Source organism: Melanerpes formicivorus, unplaced genomic scaffold, assembly GCF_026170545.1.
Source record: "Melanerpes formicivorus ecotype bairdi unplaced genomic scaffold, bMelFor1.0.p_v2 SCAF_8, whole genome shotgun sequence".
NCBI lineage: Eukaryota > Metazoa > Chordata > Aves > Piciformes > Picidae > Melanerpes > Melanerpes formicivorus.
In genome coordinates, this window is record NW_027142360.1 from 28,267,525 (window position 1) to 28,290,252 (window position 22,728).

General features: G+C 52.2%; 1 protein-coding gene across 6 annotated transcripts in view; it reads right to left on the reverse strand.

The window, feature by feature from the left end:
• ITPR2 (inositol 1,4,5-trisphosphate receptor type 2) overlaps positions 1-22,728 on the reverse strand; it is a 171,733-nt gene that overhangs the window by 53,639 nt on the left and 95,366 nt on the right. For all 6 annotated transcript variants that reach the window (XM_068142875.1, XM_068142874.1, XM_068142878.1 and 3 more), the window contains 3 exons: positions 16,677-16,867; positions 15,742-15,884; positions 14,475-14,583 (listed from right to left, as the gene is read on the reverse strand). In XM_068142875.1, coding sequence (XP_067998976.1) covers positions 14,475-14,583; positions 15,742-15,884; positions 16,677-16,867 — 443 coding nt within the window. The remainder of the gene's footprint in view (positions 1-14,474; positions 14,584-15,741; positions 15,885-16,676; positions 16,868-22,728) is intronic.

The following is a 22,728-nucleotide window of genomic DNA, read 5'->3' on the forward strand; positions in this document are numbered from 1 at the left end:
GCCCCCGTACCTCCTGAGAGCAGCGTGGGTGCTCAGGTGTCCCTACACAGTCAGAGCTATGGCCACAAACAGTCCTCAGTTCTGAACTGCAGCTGCATTAGCTTTGTAGCAGTGAGGAGCAGGTGGAATCACCACGAAGCCTCTACACCAGTAAAGACCAGTTTCTTGGTGGGCAGGGCTGGAAAACTTCCAGTTGTCTGTCTGATCCTTTTCTGGAGCTCAGTTAGCACCAGAGGGGAACCCAGACCCCACGCACACGGAGCAGGCAGCGCTGGCAGCACACATGGCTGGAGCGACCCCATCACGGCTCTGCTATCAGAAATCTTCTCACTGGCTTTGCTGGGATTTGGATCAGGGGCAAAAGAAACCACCTTGCCTTTTCCTGACCTGTTGCTCCTATCAGCACAGCAAAACAACCAAATCCCAAGGAGGCTTGCAGGTCTGCACTTGTGAAGAACACAACCCCCACAACACCACACACAAGCACCCTTGGTAGTCATACGTCAGTTTGATTCTCTATGTACTGCCACAGTGAAGAACCAAATATAGCTTTTCACTGGCATTTGCCCTCTAACAATGTTCCAGGGTCTCTTCAGCAAACAACTAATTCAAAATGAGTCTGTAAGGGGCCAGAGCTGTAATTACTACAATGTTTATCTGAGCCCCAGAAAGAGGGAAACAAGGAGCCGAACGCGCACCTTAAAGCCTCAGCTGCACCAGAACCACACAGACAAAGCATCAGCAGCCTCATGTGAGCTGTGAGCAGTGCCCCTGATTGCTCTGGGCCCTGCCAGTGCTGCAGCTTCCCTCCAAAGACAGCATGGTTAGAGCACTTCACTGGCCTGCAGTGCCAGCTGAGGGCTGCTGCCGCCCCTTGCACTTCTAACGCAGAGCTCAAGTAGATCTACAGCAAGACACAACCCCCTTGGTGTTTTCCACAGACAGAGCCCCACTCCCCCGGGCTGCCAGCCTGCTGCAGGTGGCAGTGCTGCTGAGGGCGGGTTGCTGTCTGGCAGCATGCAGCCCTTGCACATGCAGTCCCCAAGCAGCAGTGCATCAACCCCCGAGCCGCTGGCTTACACACCCAGCTACAGCCCTCTGAAACCCACCAGCTCCAGGGCACTCCGCACTCCTGCTTCTCAGACTCCAGCTTCACCACACTCATCACACAGGGAATGGGCTCCTTCCAAAGCAAATGATTTGGAAGCATCAACCTTTTACCTAACTTAAAATCTTATGAAGGAAAAAACATCTACATATCAAACAGCAAAAAACTGCTCAAGTTCAACTCAGATCTGGGCTCAGTTCCTGCAGGTGCAGCCAAGCAACAACAGGGAGAGGAACACACGACAGCAGCAGAGAAGGAAGCTGCACAACCCTGCTGGTGAAGTTAGCTAAAGAGTTACTGTGGATAATCCTGCCTGGAGAGCCCTACTGCAGGGCAGCACTGCAGGCTGTAAGCAGGCACCTCCCACAGCCCAACCTAAGAGCTATGGATCAGGCTCCTCATCAAACGCTGCTATCCCAGCACTGACTTTAACAGTCTCTGAGAAACCTTCACTCCAACACAGCTCTCAACTCCACGGCTCCAGCTGTCAGGCAGCGACATCATGCCTAATGGCTAAGCATCTTCCCCTGAAATCAGTGGCACCAGCCATGGGGCAGGGAACTGCTCAGCCCAGCACCAGCCATATCTGCCCCAGCACCATTGCTGTGTGTTCAGAATGCAGCAGCCTGAGCCACAGAGCTGCTGCATTTTCCCCAGGGTTTGAAAACAAACACTCTGCACTTTAACAAGAAATGCTGCAACTACGTCCTTGGAGGATTGTTGTTCTGTACCAAAGAATTACTTCCCTGCCCCACTTCCCTCCCCTATGAATTAGTAAATGAATTTCTGCTACAAACCCTCCAACCATATTCTTCCCAATCAAAGAGTAAAACGATCCCCAAGAGAGCAGGGCAGCACAGAACCGGCGAGATCCTGCAGCCAGCCAAGCTGGGTGGAAAGCTGCTGCCACAGCCACACGCAGATGGGCACACAGGCCCAGAGAGCCCACAGGGTGCAACAGGACAGCAGCAGAAATGATCACAGCCCAGAGACATGTCTGGAAGAACACTCCCCTGGAAGCAGACAAATGAATCATCTGCAAGCAGGCCCAAGAGGATGACACACCACAGGCACATGCACCAGAACAGGCACAGAGCTCTTTGGCTTTCTTCTGACCCTGCAGGGCAGCTCTGGAAGTAATCCCTTAAGGAAAGGTCTATGTGAGGCAGAACCCAGGGTCTGCATCTGTGGCAAATCTACTTCAACCTGCAGGGATTTTCTGCAGTTGTGCTCAGGGTTTGGGCTTCGGTGTTCCAGCAGACGGGGGATGCAGTGCGTGCCTGTGAACTCGGCCAGAGGGCTGAGAGAGTGCACTCTTACAATGCTGCAGGATGCAGTGCTGCAGGGCCTAAGTCAAGACCTACTCTCACAGTCACTGCACATGGCCTGAGAACAAAGTGCCAGCCCTGGCAGCAGGCACACAGCTGGCACCAGAGCACGCAGCGCCTGCACAGCTTGCATCGTGCCCACGACAGGGCAGCCCCAGCAGCAGGGGGATGGGGGCATGGCAGGGCAGTGCAGCCTGCACCCCAGCACCTCTGCCTCCAACCTCTGTTCATCACTGGTGCCATCTAGGATGCAAGAAACATCCAGAGGAACAGAGAAGCTAGAAATGCAGGTGCCAGGCAGGGGAGGCAGCTGGCAGGCATCTGTAACTGAATTCCAGAAGGACTTGGTCTATTTTTAAAACTCTTTGTAGGTTAGCTTTAAAAAGCCCCAAGCCAACAGGTGAACATTTCCCAAACCCTACACCGTTGAAAGTATCATTCTGAGTGCCAGGACTGTGTGAAAACTGTGCCACAGCAGCAAAGCACAGGCAGTCAGAACCAGGCTGCAAAGCTCTGCAGCGGGGGGTGGGGGTGAGGTGAGGTGTGAAGATCAACCATTTCTCTTTAACTGCACGTTGTAAGGCAGAAACCTTTCGTTTCAAAGTGCAAACCAAACCTCTTCTGCTGGATTTACACCCTCAGCCAGAGGGACACTGCTTTTCTGCCAGCTCCAAAGTGAAATCAGTTTTGCTGTATGGTACTCCCACAGTATCTACTAAACCCCAACTCTGGGGGCACCTTGGTACCTAAGCAATAAAGCTCTACAAAAACCATCAAAATGGGGAGATTTTCATTCTGTTCTTTCCATAGTGGTAGCTGAGCAAGATGTTTTCATGTGGCCAGTCTGACACCAGAGCAGGGCTCCTGCCTTTCTCTTGTTTGCAAGCCACCTGACCTGCTCAAGTTGTACCTAGAGCTTTCCACACCTTTAGGGCTTCTTATTCTCCCACAGTGCCTGTTAGAGTCCCCATCCCTGGAGGTGTTCAAAAAACCTGTAGGCACTCTGGGACATAGATTAGTGGCCATGGTGAAGTTAAGCTGACAGTTGGACTTGTGGGTCTTAGAGGTCTTTTCCAACCTTAGTGACTCTATGATTAGATGATAGCCAGAGTCCTAATATTCTCTCACCACAGTCTGGGGGAAGGATGGTCATTTGTTCTGAGAGGGAGCATGTTATTGCTCTCCAGCTGTCAAGACCTCTGCTTCTGCCTAGCTCTTTGGGTGCTGCCTCTGTTGATGAGAGGCAGGAATTGGGACCACTTCCTCACCCTCCCTTGGATGGATTAGCAAGGGATGGTATAAGGCTCCTCCATACAGCTCAGAATGGTTCATATGAAGTGGAAGAAAGCAAGGACTGCTAAAGCTGTAGAGAGGAACAGCCCTGGTTTGGCTCCCAGCACAGCCCAATCTAAGCTGGACTCATTTATTTCTGAGCTGCTGCAGCAGGTTAATTCCTGTGATGATAATGAGCAGCCCCTGGCTGCAGCCTCGTTAAACTAACAGCATCCACTCGTTAGCAGGCACAGCCACACAGCCAGGGCTCAGGCTCGGGCAGCAAGGGGGCACAAGGTGTTGGCTGGCTAGAAGCTCTATTACTCTGTCCTGACTTGTGGAAAGCAATCCCTGGGCAGCTGCAGCACGCCTCCCTCTGCCTGCTAACAGTGCTAAGTTACACACAGAAACTCATGCTGAAAACAGAGCCCAAGATAAAGGCAGGGCTCATTTGTCAGCACTTTGCAAGGCAGAGTTGTGCAACTGCCCAGCACAATGGGCATGCAAACATCACTGTGGCAACTGTGTATGGAGGGATGGTGTACAAGAAAGAGCAAGAGAAATGGGAAGAGAAAAATCTCTAAACACCAAGGAAAAAAAAGGTTTTTGGGGTTTTTTGGATGCCTAATAATAAAAAAACCAACTCCAGCAACAGCTTCCTCTTGGGAATGTTATCAGTCCAGGCTAGCAGCATGGAATAACATCACTGGAAAGTGCTATTGCTTGCTGAATACTCCCCAAATGCACAGCCAGCAAGCCTGAGTGTGTCAACCACCACTGGCTCTCAGTGCAGCACAGCTTTACCAGTGGCCATTTCCTCAGTGGCAGCAGGGGACATGTTTAAGAAGCAAATGTTTGGAGTGCCATGCAGTCAGCCTGCCTGCAAACAGTGCACCCGAGCCCTTCAGCAGCAGAGAATGCAGCTCAGAACTGCAGAGGGTTTGCTTTCTTCAGGGCTTCTGGGCAGCAGCATTCTCTTTTCAAGGGTGAGACAATGAACATCAGCCTCTGTCAGAGGAGGAAGGATGGATTCCAAAATGTACTTTGGAGAAAAGATGGGGTGAAGGTTGCAGGGTGGGGATGGAGCCCTCCAACTCTCTAATGTCACTTTACTCCTCAGCCTGTCGTTAATACAAATGGTTGTGTAGGTTTGATGCAGTCCCTGTTCCTCCATGTGTATTTGGGTTGGGTTGTGCTTTACCCCTGCAGCCACAGGACCTTCTTGTGGCAGAGGGCTGGGTAAAAACAAGAGGTTGATAGCAAGAATGTTTGCAGCTTCGTACGGACAATCCCTGCCTGATGCTGCAGGCCACCTGCACACATCAACCCCAGCACCTGCAAACCTGCATCCCCTGCCCAAACTGTCAGCCCTGTAATGCCTGACCTGCCAACCACCCCCACCCCGCAGCCAGCTTTGCTGCCCTGCCCCAAGACTGCTGCTGGAAGCAGAGGGCAGAGCCAGAGAGGAGCACAGCCCCCCGCAAACCCGAGCAGACACTGCTCGGTGATGTCCTGGCAGGGGGAGGGCAGAGGGGCAGGCAGGGCGAGGTGGTTGTTTGTTTCCTTTCGCCGCGGCTGCTGCCCGAGACGGGTTACATAACGCCTAATGCCAGCCCCGCTCGGCGGCGCGGCGAGGGATCCGCCAGCCCCCACCGGCGTTGCAGCAGCCGTTCATCAATCGGTGTGCCGCTAATCAGCCCCTTGGCTTCCCGGGGCCCGGGCAGCAGCACTCGGCTCATGCGGGCTCACGTCCGCTGGCAGCAGCCTTAATTGAATCTGGGGCCGGCAGCTCCGCGGCACACGTGGGGCCCCGCCGGGCTGCCAGGCGCTGCGGGCATTACATAACCGCGGGCACCGCCGCCAGCCCCGCTCCCGGGCACCGGCACATGGCCCCAGGCACCGGCACATGGCCCCGGGCACCGGCACATGGCCCCGGGCACTCAGCCCCGCTCCCGGGCACCGGCACATGGCCCCAGAGCACCCAGCCCCGCGAGCATGGCCCCCACTACCGGCCACAACAGCTCGGCAAGCAGCTGGGCAAGGCCCAGGAGGCCCCAGGAGATGCAGAACATCCAAAGCAGAGCTCTGCACCCGGAGCTCTCCCACCAACACTAAGTCAGGCTTCCAGGGAATGGCAGCCCACAGCCTGCTGCCCTGCCAGGGAGCAGCCACCCACACACCACGGGTACCTCCTGCTTGCTGCAGCTGTCTGGCACCCAGCAAGCCCCAGGCTAGCTGGCTGCCCCCAGCCCTCCTGCCCTGAAGGCTGCCAGAGGCTGGGTCACTCCTGTGTGTCCCACCTGCAGCCATGCCCAGCCTCCATCCCACCTATCCCAGCACACAGAGCTGACAGCGGAGTGCTGAGGGCAGGGTGGGGTTACCACAGCCCAGCTTGTGCTGGTCTCAGCCCCACGTCCAGCTCACTGGCTTGGCAGCTGGTACCCCCTCCACAAACACTGCCCAGGGAGGTCTGTAGGGGAGGGTGCTACACGCAGGTCACTGCTTTCTCTTGTCTGGGACCATCCTCTTGGGCTGCAGATCCTCAGAGCCACCTTCCCCAACAATTCTTCCTTCAGGAGAACGAGCACTGTGCCAGGCTGGCCAGCACAGCAGGCATTGTCTCTGTACCGCTCCAGAAGGGACTCTTTGAAAAGCATGCTTTTTCCCAGGAGAAGCCAACGTCAGAGGAGGAATTTGTGCAGATAACCCAAAGCCAAGCCTACTGAATCAGTGATTGTGAAGACTTCATACCATGCTTTGCAGCAAAGCTTTCAATCACGAAGCCCAGGAGGGGCACCCTGCTTACTTGGCTCAAGGAGGAGAATTGGGCACCCTGCCAGCTGCCAGGCTCTGCACTCTCACATGCAAAGCCCTGCTTCCACCTTCAGAGCGACCTCCTTTGAAGCTGAGTCACTTGGTCCTCTGGAAAGGAGCCCAAAGCTGGAGTTAGCTCATAGTACCTTACAACACTGCTGCACTGACACGTGCCCACAGCAGCAGTACCTCAAGTATGGCTTCAAATGCACCAGGGCAGGGCTAAGTCTTTGCTGCAAGAGTAGTAAGGCACTGGAACAGGCTGCCCAGGTGTTCCAAGGTGATGCTATATCTGAGTGGCCCATCACAGGGGAGATCAGTTCCCCTCTTTCCCTTGTCCCTCTGCATCCCTTCAGAACAGCAAGGAGATCTAGAATGAGCAAAGTGCTGGCCCCACCACGCCAGTCACCAAGTCAGACACAAGCACTGCCCCAACTGCCGCCTCCCCAGGGCAGCTCCTGCTCCAGTCAGATGGGCCCTGGGACTAGTCTTAGCTGCACATGTGCCCTCCTGGCCAGACTGTGTCTGAAAGAGCTGCTTTGTGCCCTGCTGCAGCTGTCCTGCCACTGCTGTGCCACCTCCTGTGGCGCCGGAGGCCCCTGCTGAAGATGGAGCTGTACGTGCACACTGTAGTCCGGGGCAATAAAGCAGCTACTTTTCAGCTGGCAGAGCTGCAGTGGGAAATTAATAGCTCAGAACCGTGCAGAGGGCTTGAGAAAACACTTCTAATTGACTCTGATTTCATTACCTCACAGCTCTCATGAGTGGCAGAGCCCCAGCTGGCTCACCAGTGAAATCTCACTGTGCAGGGCTGAGGAGCAAAACACAGAGAGAGAACAAAGTACTGGAGACGCAGAAGCCATAAACTGTTGGCTAGTTCAAAAGAAAACTTCTTCACAGAAACACTTCCCAAATGGTCTTTCTTCAGCTAAATTCAGAACAGAACACAGAGAAGAAGATAAAACCACGTGCAAACCGTAGGGAGGATAGAGATGGTTTAAAAAGTCAAGAGAACTGTTCCAGCTGCAAACTGTTTAGAGTTTAAAAATCAGGATAAATGCTGTTGAATCAAGGTCTCTATCAGCTAGGTGACTCCCTGACTTTTTATTTCAAGGAAAAAGAAAGGCAGTGAAAGACACGTATTTGGGTTTGCTGGCAGGCTAGGACCTGCTGCCCAGCTAAAAGGAGCTCCTGCAGTGTCCTGGGGATGGAAATCAGTGGGGCACAGAAACAGCTGCATTCAGCCAGGTGACTGCAGAGCAAAGCCCTACAGCCAGCCCCACAAAGCATCAAGCAGGGCAAATGTGACAACCAACCAGAACATCCCTTGGTGCCATCCAGGGTGCACTGACTGACCATCACCCACTGCACCGCTAGCAGTCAGCCTCCACTGGTATTTCTTCTGCCTCCCAAGAGCAGCCTGGGTAATGTGGGTCTGCTCACAGAGCCAGGACAAGCCAGGCCCCACAGTCCATTGGCCAGCAACATTCCCCTGATGAGGAGCAGAGAAAGAACTTCCTACAAGGTGCAAGACTCCCTGCCTTGGAGTCACCAAGAATTCTTCACACTAGAAAACCTGAGAGTCTACGTTCTGGGGGCACCTGAGAGAAACTGGCACCCAGCCCTACCGGGTATGGGGCTGATGTGACACAAATGCTGCCACACACAGCTGGGGAGTCCCAGAAGTCAGGTGTTCTGCATGAGAGAGGAGGAAGGCACTGAAAACTCAAAGGGGAGGGGAATGCAAGACTTGGAGGAAACAGGCATCTGAGGGGATGTGGCTGGCATGGCTGCCGGGGGCTCAGGGACGACACATTTTGAGCAGCTGCCAAGAGGGATTTCCAAAGTGCCAACCCCAGGTGACAGCTCTGCACCTGGAATTACCCACACCAGTCCCAGCCTCCCCAGCATGTTTCCGTGTCTCCCAGCCCAGAGTCAGCTGAGAGGCAGCTGAGCAGCCAGCACAGCCCCTGGGCCATGTCCTCCCGGGGCCGTGTTGGGTATGAAGCTGTGGCACGTGCGGGCGCCCAGCCAGAGCCCAGCGTAGCAGAACTGCAGTGGTGCCTCAGGGCCTCCTTGGCAAGGTGCCACGTGCTGCCCGTGGAAAGCTGCTGCAAGGTAAACAAGGCACAACCTGCACAAAGTGTCCTTTGCCACCAGCTGAAAGAACACTTTCAGGCTGTGCCCGGGAGAAACAGCTCTCTGCAATAAGCCTAAGGGGTCAAAGCAACACAGAGATAATTAAGCTCCTTAGGGCAATCAGCAGCTGCAGAACAGGCTCCTCATTGAGCAGCCTGGTCAGTGCAGATCTTTTAGATACTCTGGTCTGCTCCCTGCCAGCTCCAGAGGTCAGGTAACCGTAAGTGAACCTGGCTCTCACTTCAGTAAACAAACACATGCAGAATTCACCAAAGCATAATTCAGGCTCTGGGACTTGTAGAATAAAATTGGAAGAACAAACACTGCAACGACCCCAAAGAAATCCCAAATTAACTACTTGTAATTAAAAAATCTCATGATTTCCAAGCCAGACCTTGTGATTCGTTTGTGGCCTGACTCAGGGTTTTCAGTGCCCAGGGCTGGCAGCTCTGACTAAGCAGGGATGTGAAATAAGAGCCAGAGTGCCTGCCCGGCAGGCTCCTCTTTGCCTGGGACAGAGGACAAAGCAGCTCTGACAATTCCAGCTGGCAATGCCATCCAGGCACTACCCAAGGCCAAACAGGCTGAGTGAAATCCTCATCGGACAGGGAAGCTCATCCAGCGCTGCCAGAGGCTGTGGCTGCTCAAGAGCTGTTTGTGAGGCCCAAGATAACAAATTCTCTTTTTCCTGGAAAGGGGGGACAGGACCACACCACAGACTAGGACCTGGCCAGATGTCATTGGTGATGAAGTCCTTAGAAATGACATCAGTATGAAACCAATCTGAGAAGGGTGGGTTCCATTTCCTCCTCATGTCTGGCGAGACAAAGACTTCCAGATCAGCTTTCATCTGTGGCCTGGAATCAAGCCTGCTCTGCCTCTCGCTTCTTGTGGCAGGGGTAAGCAAGTAATTGCAGCCATTCAAAAGCAAAGACCTTGCTCACTCCTGCTCCCTGTCAGATACTGTCTCCTTCAGTAGGCTTCCCCCAAGCTCTTCCAGCACACTGCAGTAGGTTCTCCCTGCTCCTGATAGAGATAGGTGGCTCCAAGGTGGGGAATGCATCTGCAGCCACAACCCTTGCATCCCCCTGCATGACACAAAACTGGAAGCCTTCCCTCCAAGCATCCCCTCACATCTGGTGTCTGGCAAGACTGCCTGGTCAAGGACTGGGATGTAATTTCCACCCTCCTCCAATGCTCAACCCTCCCTACTTGCTCACAGGGTGACAGATGAAGAGCAAAAGCATGGAGAGGCTGGGTGGAAGGGCTTGGCCAGCTCTCATTCCTTTCCTTCCCTTCCCTTCGGAAGCAAGGCGAGAGCGCAGCCCATGCTGCTATCCCAGACAGACACCTGCAGGTCTTTGTGTGTGGACTGACCCAGCCAGAACACCTCCAGCCATGGAGCCTTTCTGAAGGAGTTCAGCTGCTGAAGCCCCTTTCTGAATCCCCATCCCAGACTCCAGCAGTGTCTGTAACCCCCTGTTCACAGCGCCCCTACCAAGCTGTCACCGACCATCCATCCCAATGAGTCCATTAGCCCCTGCTTTGTTCTGTTTGCTCTTAAGACAGAGATCAAAGATTTGGGTCTGGTGGCATCAGGCTGCTTTCATTTTCACGACTGGCTCCCGGGTCTGACATAAATATTAATTGGCCCTCCCTAACACAACTCATTGCATTCTGCTCAGTGCTCTCCTGGGCCTCACTGCTCACACATTAACCAAAGCAACAGCAAATCTGTGGCAGCCAACAGCACCCCAAACCCAACCAAAACAACAGAAAACACCCCCAGGAAACACAAGAAGCCTTCTCCCCTTACAGGGAAATTCCAAACCGAAGGAGACATTTTCTCTTGCCCCCCTCCACAACTGCAGACGTCTGGTGCTGGGCGAATGGAGCTGTGCAGGAGCAGCAGCAGCTGACCTGCTCCCAAGGGCAGCAGACAGAAGTCCACAGTTGCCACACAGTGGTGTCTGTGGTACTGCAGCAGTCCCCCAGGCTCACCAGCAAAGACAAATCTTACCCAGCAGTGACACAGAACCTGCTCAGAAATCGGGCTCCCTGAAGAGGGAGTGGGAGGAGCAGCATTCTCCAGCCTGAGCCAGGAACAGCTTTATGCAGTTTTCTTTTCCACACTCCCCAGAACAGCTGCAACCATCCCAAACTTCAGCATACCTGCAGCTTGTTTCTCTCTCTAGACTCGGCAATCACAGATTCCTTTGAACTCCCCTTCCCACTTCTGCGTAGCCAGCTAACCTTTTGGGATGTCAGCTGGATACCTGAAACAAGCACCACTACAGTTAGGGTGCCCACGGGAATGATGTTTGTCCTCTCTTTAAGTGACTCTAGGAGCATTAATGTCTCTCAGACACTTGATGTTCTAAGCATCTACTCCATTACAACCCAAACCATACAGTGGCAGGACACAGAATGTACATTCAAATATTCATCTTCTAAAGGATTCCACCATGGAGGTAATCTGCTGCTCATTAGGAAGAGAGATGGAATAGGAATACCTAATCTGAAATAAATATTTATGCATATGGATATATCCTCAGGAAAAATTCAACACAGCTGGAGACCTGAACCAAGAAACTGCTGACTCATTTTACACATTAACCTGCAACATATCTTTGGGCAGTCACCCAGCCCCTTGCCAGTCTAGAATCTGCCAGAACCTTCTACTCAAGTCCTAAAAACCAAAATCTTCAGTTGCTTTATTCATTACTTAGAAGACATAAATAAAACCTGACAACAAGGAAACCTCGACCCTGATACCTCTGCGCTGTAGAATTTGATTCAAATAGCTACAGTGAGCATGGATTTGAACTTCTAGATGAGCTGAGCTCTTCAGTGAAATCCACCCCACTTGCACTCAAATCAACACCAAAATAAAATCCAGCTGCTGCTTTTCACACAAAGGATGCTGCTCAGTGCCATGGGCTTTGTACCTGAGGAGGGAGAGAGGAAACACTCCAGCTGCGCGAAGGGTCCCTTTGTTACACAGCTCCTTTGCCTTGCACTTTGCCTTTTGTTTGTAACTAAAAGTAATGCCAATGGAGCAGGATGCCTAAGTCTGCAGGCAGTTACCATCTCCCTGCTACTTTGCTGCTCTTAAGACCAAATCCATAGAAAGGAACTGCTATGAAAAAAGCTTGGGAAGTTAAGGAGCATCCTCATGCCACACTCTATAAAGAGGAAATGCCAGAGCAGAAATCAGTTGCTGGCAAGTTCAGAGCTACTCCAGGTTGTTACAGTTTTGGCTGATGCTGTCTAAATCAGTACCAACAGAAGCAGCATTCCACAGCATCAGATGCTTCTTCAGAGGAAAGATGTTATGTGTGAGAAGGGCAGGTGATACAGGTTCCAAAGCAATTTATCAATCAGGAGTTGGGGCTTCATATTTCTGCAGCAGATCTGGGGGAGAACACTCTGAAAATGTGATGAAAAGAAGCTGCTGAGATTACAGTCTCTAGGAAAGATGTGCTTACAACCAGCCTGCCACTGGATATGTTTATGACTCGGAGAACAAAGAAAACAAATTGGTCTCTTCTCCCAGGCAGCCAGCACCAGAACAAGAGGACACAGTCTCAGGCTGCACCAGGGGAGGTTCAGGCTAGAGGTTAGGAAGAGGTTCTGCACAGAGAGAGTGATTGCCCATTGGAATGGGCTGCCTGGGGAGGTGGTGGAGTCACCATCACTGGAGGTGTTCAGGAGGAGACTGGATAGGGTGCTTGGGTTAGTTGATTAGGTGGTGTTGGATGATACGTTGGACATGGTGATCTTGAAGGTCTCTTCCAACCTGGTCTATTCTATTCTATTCTAAATCAAGGTTTTGACACAAAGAAGGGAAGGGCCAGCGAGCAATGCACACCACTGCTCACTCACCTTAGCTGAAGGGGTACTTGGATCACAGTGACAGCTGCCAATCACACATCATCAAGAGAGGGCAGGATCCTGAATGTAGCTGGTCCTGCAGAGGAGTTAGGCTGTGTTCCACTCCCAGGTGCTCCTCTGACACCAAATCAGGAGGTCCCTCTCCAGAAGAGATCAGAAACGATGCCTCCTACCTGTCCTTCACACACGAGTCAGCATGAGGCCTCGCAGCCATGAAGGCCACTGGCATCCTGGGCTGCATGAAGAGGAGTGTGGCCAGCAGGCTGAGGGAGGCTCTCCTTCCTCTCTGCTCTGCCCTGGTGATGCCAGACCTGGAGTATTGTGTCCAGCTCTGGGCTCCTTGGTTCAAGAGGGAGAGGAAACTGCTAGAAAGAGTCCAGCAGAGAGCCACTAAGATTCTGAGGGGACTGGAGCATCCATGCTACAAGGAGAGGCTACGAGCTGGGGCTGTGCAGCCGGGACAAGAGCATCCCGAGGGGGGATCTCACTACACTGCTCAGGAAGAGAGTTGGGTTTCCCTGCCTGTGCTGCTTGTATCTGCACAGAGCAGGAGAGCTGATGCTCTGCTCTTGCTGCCTTTGTCTTCATCTCACTTCTCTGCCTTGAGAGTTTTTTTCATCCTGTCTAGCAGGTTGCTCAGAAGCCTGGGCAGTATGTTCCCATGTCCATATGTGGCAATCAAAACAAGCAACACAGAACAAAGACACTGTGAATATTTCTTATTTCTAGCACAGGGCTCCTCTACCATAAGAGAACAGAAAGTGTTGGTTCTTACCAGGTTGTACAACTGGAGAAAAACTTTTAGCTTTAAAATCTCAAATAACCAGCAGTAGGTCTGGACATCATCACAGACCTTCTCCTTCTGAAGGTCAGGTTGGGGTTAAGATTGAGTCTGCCTGGATCATCCATTCTGTGAGGAGAGGCTGAGAGATGAGGCTGTGCAGCTTGCCAAAGAGCAGCCTGAGGGGTATCTGATGAATGCTGATTAATAGAGCTAAAGGGGCAGTGCCAGGAGGATGGGACCAGGCTCTGCCCAGTGGTGCCCAGGGGCAGGCCAAGGGGCAGTGGACACGGACTGGCACCCAGGAGGCTCCCAGAGAACATAAGGGAAAAATTCTTCCCTGTGAGGGAGGCAGAGTCCTGCAGCAGGCTGCCCAGGGAGGCTGTGGAGCCTTCTCTGGAGCATTCCAAAGCCACCTGGCTGTGTCCCTGTGGAACTGACTCTGGGTGGCCCTGCTCTGGCAGGGGGCTTGGACTGGATGGTCACCTCACCACACTGGGATTCTGGGTGGAGAGGAAATCACACAAAAGGCACAAGGACCAGACTCAAAAAGAAGGGACAGCTGATGTCAGTCTGCACCTAGCTGCTGATACCCCAAGGCTCAGGCAAGAGGCATTTGAAAAACTTTGTTTTGTGGAGGAGAGTGGGCAGTAAGGGGAGAGAGGGTGTGCAAGCAGTACTTAGACACTTGTAGGGTACAAACTACGCCACTTCTCCCCAAGGCTGGCAGCTCTGCCTGCGGATTGCGTACTCCCATCACGCATTTCCAAGCATTGAAAAGTAAATGGTGTGCAAACGTCGGGCACCAGAGGCAGCAGGAAAAAGCTGTACACTGGCAACTAAAGCACCTCCATTTCCAGGTGATTTCATGATCTATACAGGCAGGGGTGGCACAAGGAGACTTGTCTCCAGAAGTACAAGGTGCCCAAGACAGAACCACCCCACACATCGGGGCTGCTGCTAATTGCTTCCACCTTCCCTGCCTGGACTCTTTTCAAGTCCCTGGTACAAAACCATCTGTGTAAGGCAGGTGGTTTCTTCTGTCAGTCTGAGCTCCTACCTGGCTGCATTGCTGCTGAGGCAGCACCTGGCCCTTGGGGCATGCCCAGAGGCTGTGCAGGACAGGGGGGAGCAGTACCTCTTCCGCAAAGTTAGTTTTCTTGTCGAGCATTTCCCGTAACGTCTGAAGAATTTTAATGCAGAGCTTTTCTTCTTTCTCCATTAGCTTCTTTGTGTGATTAATCAACCTTAAAGTAAAATATTAAACCTTAAAGACCATTGCACATCGCTGCTAAGACATGCTACAACTTCTTCATGCAAAAACTGCCTGTCACTGTGTTTCTCCTCAAGGAAAGGCAATAAAAGCAGACAAGAGAAATCATAATTAAAAAGGAAAGGGAGCTTTCAAGGTGCTGTGAGATGAAAATCCAAAGTTGCCATTTAATCCCTCCTTTATTAAGGATAACTTACTTTAACCTTTATTTAAAGGTAACCAGTGTTCACCATGCATCTTGCAAACTTTCAAGCTGCAGCCTATACATATTTCTGACAGTTAGCAAACAGTACCCAGCCAAAAGGACTCCCAAAGCCCTCACATGGGAGTGCTCCCAAGTGCAGACATTTGGGTGGACCTTAACCATGGCTCACGCTGGCACAGCAGCCTCACAGGAATGTTCCAAGCCAGAAAACAAGGCACATTCCTGACTCCAGCAAGCTCTGTGACGGGCCTTTGGGTTTCAGTCAGCTCAAACAGGTCCCTGTGCAGAGCAGGTCCTTGCACTGCTTCACACACTGCTGGAGGAATGTTTGAGAGGACACAAGAGGGAGAGAAATCTGAGGGCATACAGCACAGGCACTGTGGCCAACACTTTACACCAGTAACTGCCCCAAATCACAGCCACCAAAACCAGGGCTGGGAGAGCTGTCAGGGCATCATCTGGTACACAGCCTGCAAATAAGGCATCAGATCATTCAAGACCAAGCAGGGGTGTCATGAAATGTATTTTTAGAAGAGCTTTTGGCATTTTAAAACTGAAAACAAACCCCACAAAACACTGGGCCTGAGCACACCACCTCATAATGAATTCTGCAAAGTCTTTAGTTTCTGATGGAGGTTTGGACAAACTTCATGGCCAGACCAGCCCATTAAGAGAAGCACAGCAGGGTGAGCCTGCCACAGTTGACAAGCAACTAATGTCCCACTGCTGGACAGCAGCATCTCTCTCTGCTCCTCTCCAGACTTCTAAACTGCTGAGAAACATCAAACAAGAGACCTGAGTTTAAGCTTTCAACCTGAGCTCAGACACTGCTTAAGTCACTGCTGACAAGCATAGGGAAGTGCTGCAGATGTTAGCTCCCTGTTACCTTCTCCAAAGCAGCAATCAGGTCTCTCCCCCCGCACTTACTTGGACATGAAAGCACTGCATCGTATCCTGGCGTCGCTCCCCTCGGGGAAGAGCAGCTCTGGGCTATGCAGCACATCAACCAGCACTGAGAACTCTGCTTGCATCATGGGAGTGAACTGGTGCTCCAAGGAGGACACCACATCCTAGGAAAGAAGAGAGAAGAATGACCTCCAGAACATCCACAGCGCCAAGGTCCCCAGAACAGCAGTGCTGCAGAGCTGCACAGCGCCGTGGGCAGGACTACCTGGTGGCCAGCTGCAAGAGCCCTGGCTAGCCCAGGCTAAGGCAAGGCAACATCCAGCCTTTCTTCACTCTTCAAGCAGGGCAAGAGGAAAGAGGTGCCCATTTCTGTCTGCTCTGCAGCAATGCTAACAGAACACTCAGCAGCAGTCTGGATGCTAGTGGGCTGGAAACACCCTGCTTGTCAGCACGGTACTGGGGCATCATCTGAGATGTTGTGCTTCCTTGGTGCTCAGGGACCCTCCTTTTGTCTGGGGCCTGCTCTTAGCTCATGAAGTCCTGATGTTGTCTACCCACTATGTGCACATGGTGATCTCCACCTTACAGGTGATCTCCAGTGGCACAAACTTGGCTTCTAAACCTTGCAGTAGCCCCTCTGCAGCCAAAGTGGGGCACGTGTCCATCAGAAGGCAGGAAGGAGATCCTGTTCTGCAGAACACTTTGAGCTAAAGAACATCCTACCCTACTCTGCTGACTTCTGCAGCAGCCAAAGTCAGATCAGGAAACAAAAGGCCCTGCATGCTGGCTTGAACATGTACCAGAGCAGAGGTGAGAACCTCTGCTCCTGCCACCTGAAGTGCCAAGGTCACTGCAAGCCAGCAGTAAAAGTGCCATGAGTCTGCCTCTGGGTTCTCCACGGCTGGCACACAAAATCTCTGCCACTACCACGGCCCAAACCTTTCCTGTTTTCATACCTGGAGCTTCTCTATGATGTTCCTGTAATCCCAGGCAGGCCCTCCAAGGGCTTCTTTGAAGCGGGGTCCGGTGCGGGCTGACATTCTCCAGCCCATGGCAGCCCTCTGCACCATGTTGGAGTGGCTCTTCATGAACAAGGTGTTGACCTGGCTGTCCAGATCCACTGGGATGGCAATCCCACGGTTCTTGGCTGCCATGGGAAGGGAAAACAGAGAAGACATTGACAGGGGCAACATCCTGGAAATCTTGTGAAGATGATGGCATGCCAGGTGCTGGGGCTGCTGGGGCTAAGAGGCAGAGGGGTCTCACACCAACAGGCTCTGAAAATGAGGACCAAAAATCCAAGGTGGGAGAAATCAGCCACAACCTAGCTACAGACAGCTGCGCTATCTTAAAGGAGAGAAGGATCATTGCCACTATCTGTACCATCTGCACAATGCTTTTAGAACATTTCACTAACTCAAAACCACCCTAAATCTGCTCCAGAGATACTAACGAGTCACAAAGTGCATGCAATATTCCTTCAGCAGCCAGCCTGCCTGCTCAGCACTAAAAGCAATTGCTCCTTCCAGTGGACATTTGCTCATTTAGCCCAAGTGCTGTGTGCTGCTTTTCTGTGTGTTTCTCCTCCGAGGACCTTGAGAACCCAAGTGCATACAAATGGAACCTGGCAAAGGCTGGCTGCTCCCTCACTTCGGGGTTGTTCGCTCACAGGGCTCCCGGCTAGCTGAGGAGCCTGGCTAGGTAACTGGCAGTCACACAGATGCAACCAGCACTTCAAAAAAGGCCTTTTTTATCTTAATGTTTGTTCAGACTTCAGGGGCAGGAAGTGACAGAAGAGAGAGCAACAGAGGAAAAAAAGCCTGAGGAAAGACATGCATGAAGTCTTCCAGGGCATCCATTTCTAAACTGCTATTGCCTCTTGGAAAGGAAGTTGGAAAGAATGTTGGGAGGCATCTGCCTTCTCCTCCACAACAACCTTTGCACCCCTCCATCCCACCGGAGATCAGAGTGATGTTCTCCTATGGCTCAGCACGAGTCGTCTGCAAACAGACAAGAGGTGCATGCAGCAGCATCTGTTTGAAGGATGAGGTCCCACTGGAGTGATCAGGTTTGCATCCTGAGTCATTCCCCTGAATTTCCATGGCACAGCTTGTGCTTAATAAAACCTCAGAAGTGGAGAACAGTTCCAGTTCCCGTGTGGCAATGACTAATCACAACCAACTCTGCAGTTTTCCGTGGTGAAACTTCTGAAACCAGTATCAGACCACATTCCACAGTCCCTCACAGCATGGGGCTGAGGCAGTGCCCTGCCACTCTGCACTGCCAGCAATGGAAGGGATCAAAACTGTTCCACCCCTTCTCACTTCTTCAGACGTGCACAGCTTTCAGTGCTGAAGCTGAGCAGGCAGCAGGTGCCCTTCCTTCCCAGACATCCTAGGCATCAACCCCCACAGCAGCACAGCCATGCACAACGTCAGGAGCCCAGCTCTGATGGATGAGGGCTGGGCTGCTGCCAAGCACAGTGAGTCACAGGTCCCAGGCTGAAGCTTTCCCTGCCACCAGCTCTGCATTGTAATGGCAGCAGTTGTTAGAAAGCTAAAGGTAGCTGTGACACCTCAGCCCCAGTCATAGGGTCCTTTCATAGCTCCCACAGGTGAAGGGGACCTTCCCCTCTTCCCACTGCGGGGCTGAAAACCCCCATGCAGAACCAGAGCCTCCACCTGCAGGTGAAGCTGTCTAAGTGGGATGGAAGTGAGAGAGGTCTCATTCTGTTTCTGTGGGCACTTGCTTTGAAACAGCCTGCCACAGGGAACTGGAAAACAGTAATATTTCATGGGTCAGGATGGGAACACACATTTCCCCACAACCATCAAGAATTGTACTGTCACAGAGTATGAAAAAGCTCTCTACAGTCATCTAGTCCAACCATCAACCCAGCACCACCATGGCCATGGACCCTGTCCCCAAGTGCCATGGCCACACATTTCTTAAACAGCTCTACTACCTTCCTGGGCAGCCTGTGCCAGGCTTTGAGAACCCTTTCAGTCAGGAAGCTTTCCCAAATCTCCAACCTAACCCTCCCCTGGCATAATTTCAGGCCATTTCCTCTCCTCCTATCACCTGAGACTAGAAGAGCCCAACCCCCACCTCACTGCAGCCTCCTCTCAGGGAGCTGCAGAGAGCAACGAGGTCTCCCTCAGCCTCTTCTTCTCCAGACTAAACAACCTCAGCTCCTTCAGCTGCTCCTCCCCAGCCCTGTTCTCCAGACCCTTCCCCAGCTGCGTTGCCCTTCCCTGGACCCATTTTAGGACCTCAACATCTTTCTTGTGGTGAGGGCCCCAACAGTGAACCCAGGACTCAAGGTGTGGCCTCACCACTTCCTTGCTGGCAGCTCTTCCTTTCCAGTCTCCATCAATTTTGAAGGCCAGGCTCCCGATTGCCATGAGAAGACCACGTCTGGGCAGCCATCACCTCCAGTGACTGCTTGCCCGCATCACCTGGGCTATTTTTCCCAACACATTTGCCCTGTGGCTGCTCCCTTTGCTGCAGCAGTTCATGAAAGTTCTGCCAGCTCTGCAGGCTGCTGCAGCCCATTAATCCAATTGATTGTGCCCTACTGTCAGTCACTGGGATGCTACTGGGCAGTGCTCACCTCTCGGTAAGTGATGTGTATGCAGAGTCCTGAGACACCCTGGAATGACTTCAGCACTAGGGAGTGTGGGGTTCAGAGGGGAGCCCAGCCTGCGGCAGGCCTGCAGGTGCCATCCGAAGTGAACAGCTTCCATCAGTGTCTGAGCAGCAGTCAAGGACCATGACTATTCAAAGAGCTGCAGCTAATTAAAACTATCACAAAGGAAACCAGAGAGAGATCCTGCCTTGTTTTGAAGAGTCCTTACATGTATAATTCCATTTGTAATTAAGATTTGTATTGGTTGTCAAAGGGCACTGTTGAAGTCTAAGCTATAAACAAAGCCTTTGTCTTCTGATTTCCTCTGCAGCTTGTAGAAAGTTTATCTTTCATTTGTTTCACATTTCATTATTTAAAACAACATGAAACACATTTCTGCCTTCAGGAAAGCTGATGAACAAATGTGAACATCAATATTTATTTTTAATTTAGGTGTTGTAGGCTGCTTTCCTCTTCAAACTGTGCCAATCTCCCTTAAAGTACAAACATAAAATATTTAAGAGCATGTTTGGTTTTGTTCCACTTAGAAATACTTTTGGACAGCACTCAAACTTGCCAAGCAGGGCTAGAGCTGGGAGACAAAGGAGTCAGGAGGGGGTAAAAGTCTGTCTTTCATCTGGCCTGGTGAAATGGGACAGAAGCCTGCTAGGTGTCTGCATGGCACCAGAAGTACCCAGCAGGACACTGACCAGGCTGGACTAGAATGTGTCTCCAGGCCCACCTCAGAGAGGCTGAGATTGCTGGGGCTGTTCAGCCTGGAGGAGACTGAGGGATCTGATCAATGCTGATCGATAGCTCAAGGGGCAGTGTCAGGAGGATGGAGCCAGGCTCTTCTCAGTGGTGTCCAGTGACAGGACAAGGGGCACAGGAGGTTCCATGGAAGCAAAAGGAGGGTGGCAGAGCCTTGGAGCAGGCTGCCCAGAGAGGCTGTGGACCCTTCTCTGGCACATTCCAATCCCACCTGGCTGTGTTCCTGTGGGATTTACTCTAAGTGCTTCTGCTCTGGCAGGGGGTTGGACTGGATGGTCTCCAGAGGTGCCTTCCCCACCATTCTGTGACTCTGTGCCTTCAGCTGAGGTGTATTCTGCCTTGCAGTGGAAGGCGTAGCCCAGGATGATCTCCTGCCCAGCTCCTGCCCAGGACAGCCTGCCCAGGGCCATCACAGCCTGAGGACACTGCACTGCTTTGGCAGGGTCAGAGGAGAGGGGATTAACCAGGCAACGCTCTGCACCAGCAGCCCCCAGCTTGCTGCTCACAGCTGTGCCATCAGAACAGCCATGGCTGAGCAAACCACATGAGCCAATGGCCAGCAAGGCAGAGCCACACATCCAGCCAGGTCACAGCAAACCTGCTCTGGGCTGGACAGCTCCATCTGTATCCAGGGCAGCAGCAGCTTCCTTCACTGATTAAACTACCCAAAAGTTCTCTGAGATGGGGACTCACAAGGAAAGGGGAACAGGAGTGCCAAGAATGAACTCACAACCTGACACTCTGTGTGACAGGGCTGGACTCCACCAAAGCCCCAGTAGCACAGACCAGCTGCCCACAGAAGGCCTGGGATGGGCTCGGGAGGGTTGTTGCATTACTTGCATGCAGCTCTCTTTACAGAGGCAAACTGGAAGGGAAAGGCCCTGTTTCAGGAACGCTTGCTGAAGCTTATGTTCACCTCCCTTTCTCTTTCTCACTTCCTACATGACCCACGCCTGGATGGAAAAGTGCCAGGAAAGACCTGGATTTCAAACAAGCAGACAGCCCTGTTGGTAGGGATCACTGAATCCTTCCAGCTGGAAAAGCCCTTTCAGATCATCCAGTCCAACCATTCTCTGACTTTACCAAGGCTGCTGCTAAACTATGGCCCTCAGCACCACATCTGCCTCTGAAACACCTTCAGGGATGGGGATTCAGTGAGGTCTGCCCTCAGCCTCCTTCCCTCCAGACTAAACAACCTCAGCTCCCTCACCTGCTCCTCACCAGACTGTTCCAGCTTCCCTGCCCTTCCCTGGACCTGCTCCAGCCCCTCAATGTCCTTCTTGGAGTGAGGGGCCCAAAACTGAACTCAGAACACAAGACATGACTTCAAACAGGGCTGAGTCCAGGGGCACAATCCCTGCCCTGCTCCTGCTGGCCACACCATTGCTGCTCCAGGCTAGGTTGCTGGTGGCCTTCTTGGCCACCTGGGTACCCTCCTGGCTCATCTTCAGCTGCTGTCACCCAGCACCCCCAGCACATGCTGCAGTGCCTTAGGCCAGCCCTGGTGTGTGTTTCCCCGGGGGACATGCAGGTGTTTCAGCACTGAGAGACAGCCCCTCCTGTAGGGGTGTGGTGGGCAATGGGGGGACACACAAAGCCAGCACCCACCTGCCCCTGCAGCCCTTCCCTGTTGCCACCCCTGGATGGCTGCAGACAGCTCTGTGGTGTTCCCCCACCCGTCCCAGCTGTCGCTTCATGGAGCGATGCATATTTAGTCCAATTAATTTTGCTCCACAAATCAGCCCCTCCAGCTCCTTAATCATTTCCTGACTGCTGAACAAATGCCTTTGGATGGGGAGATGCAAAGGCTGGCAGCAGTCAGGCTGCTCAGGCAAAGGAAAGCTTTGTGCCAATCTGCCACCCTTCACTTGCAAGGCTTCTTCCCAGCACAAAATCTACACTAAAATATTTATCAGCCTGTAAAAAGATCATCACTCAATTTTCCTTGCAATTAGGGAAACACAAACAGTTAAAATAGAATAAAACATGTGCTTCATCTGAAACGTATTCTTCCTGCTGTCAAAGAAGTAACAACAGGATAATTATTGTATTTGAACTAGAAAGTGAAAATGAAGGCCTAGCTCTTTATAGAGCAGGGAAAAAAGGATTTAAAACTCAAATGGGAAATGAAATAAAAGTATCTCCAGGGCTGAAAAGGTTGTTACAGAAAAGTTAAAATAGGCACAATAACTCCAAAGCAGCAATCAAATGCAGCCCACATTTGCTGGGTAATGAGTCCTGTGGTGCCTGATCAGGGACAGGGCTCCAGAGGACAGCACAGGGTGGTCAAGGAGTAGCACAAGAGAGCGCTTTGGGTTCTGGCCAAAGGGCTGTTGGTGAGCTGTACCTGAGCAATAAATGTGCAGCCAGAAAGCACTTCCCTGCTCCTTCAGACTGTCTGCTCCCTGCTGAGCCAGCCTTCAAGATCTCTTGAAAGATGCACTGAGCCCCATTTCATACAAAGCCAGCTTTCCTGCCAGCCCTCCTCCCTCCATTTTCTCCAGGCCCACTGACCAAGAACATACTTCCAAAGCTGGATCCAAACCTCTGATTTACAAACAACATTTATTTAGGTTATTTACAACCTAGAGTAATTTATGTCTGGTTGA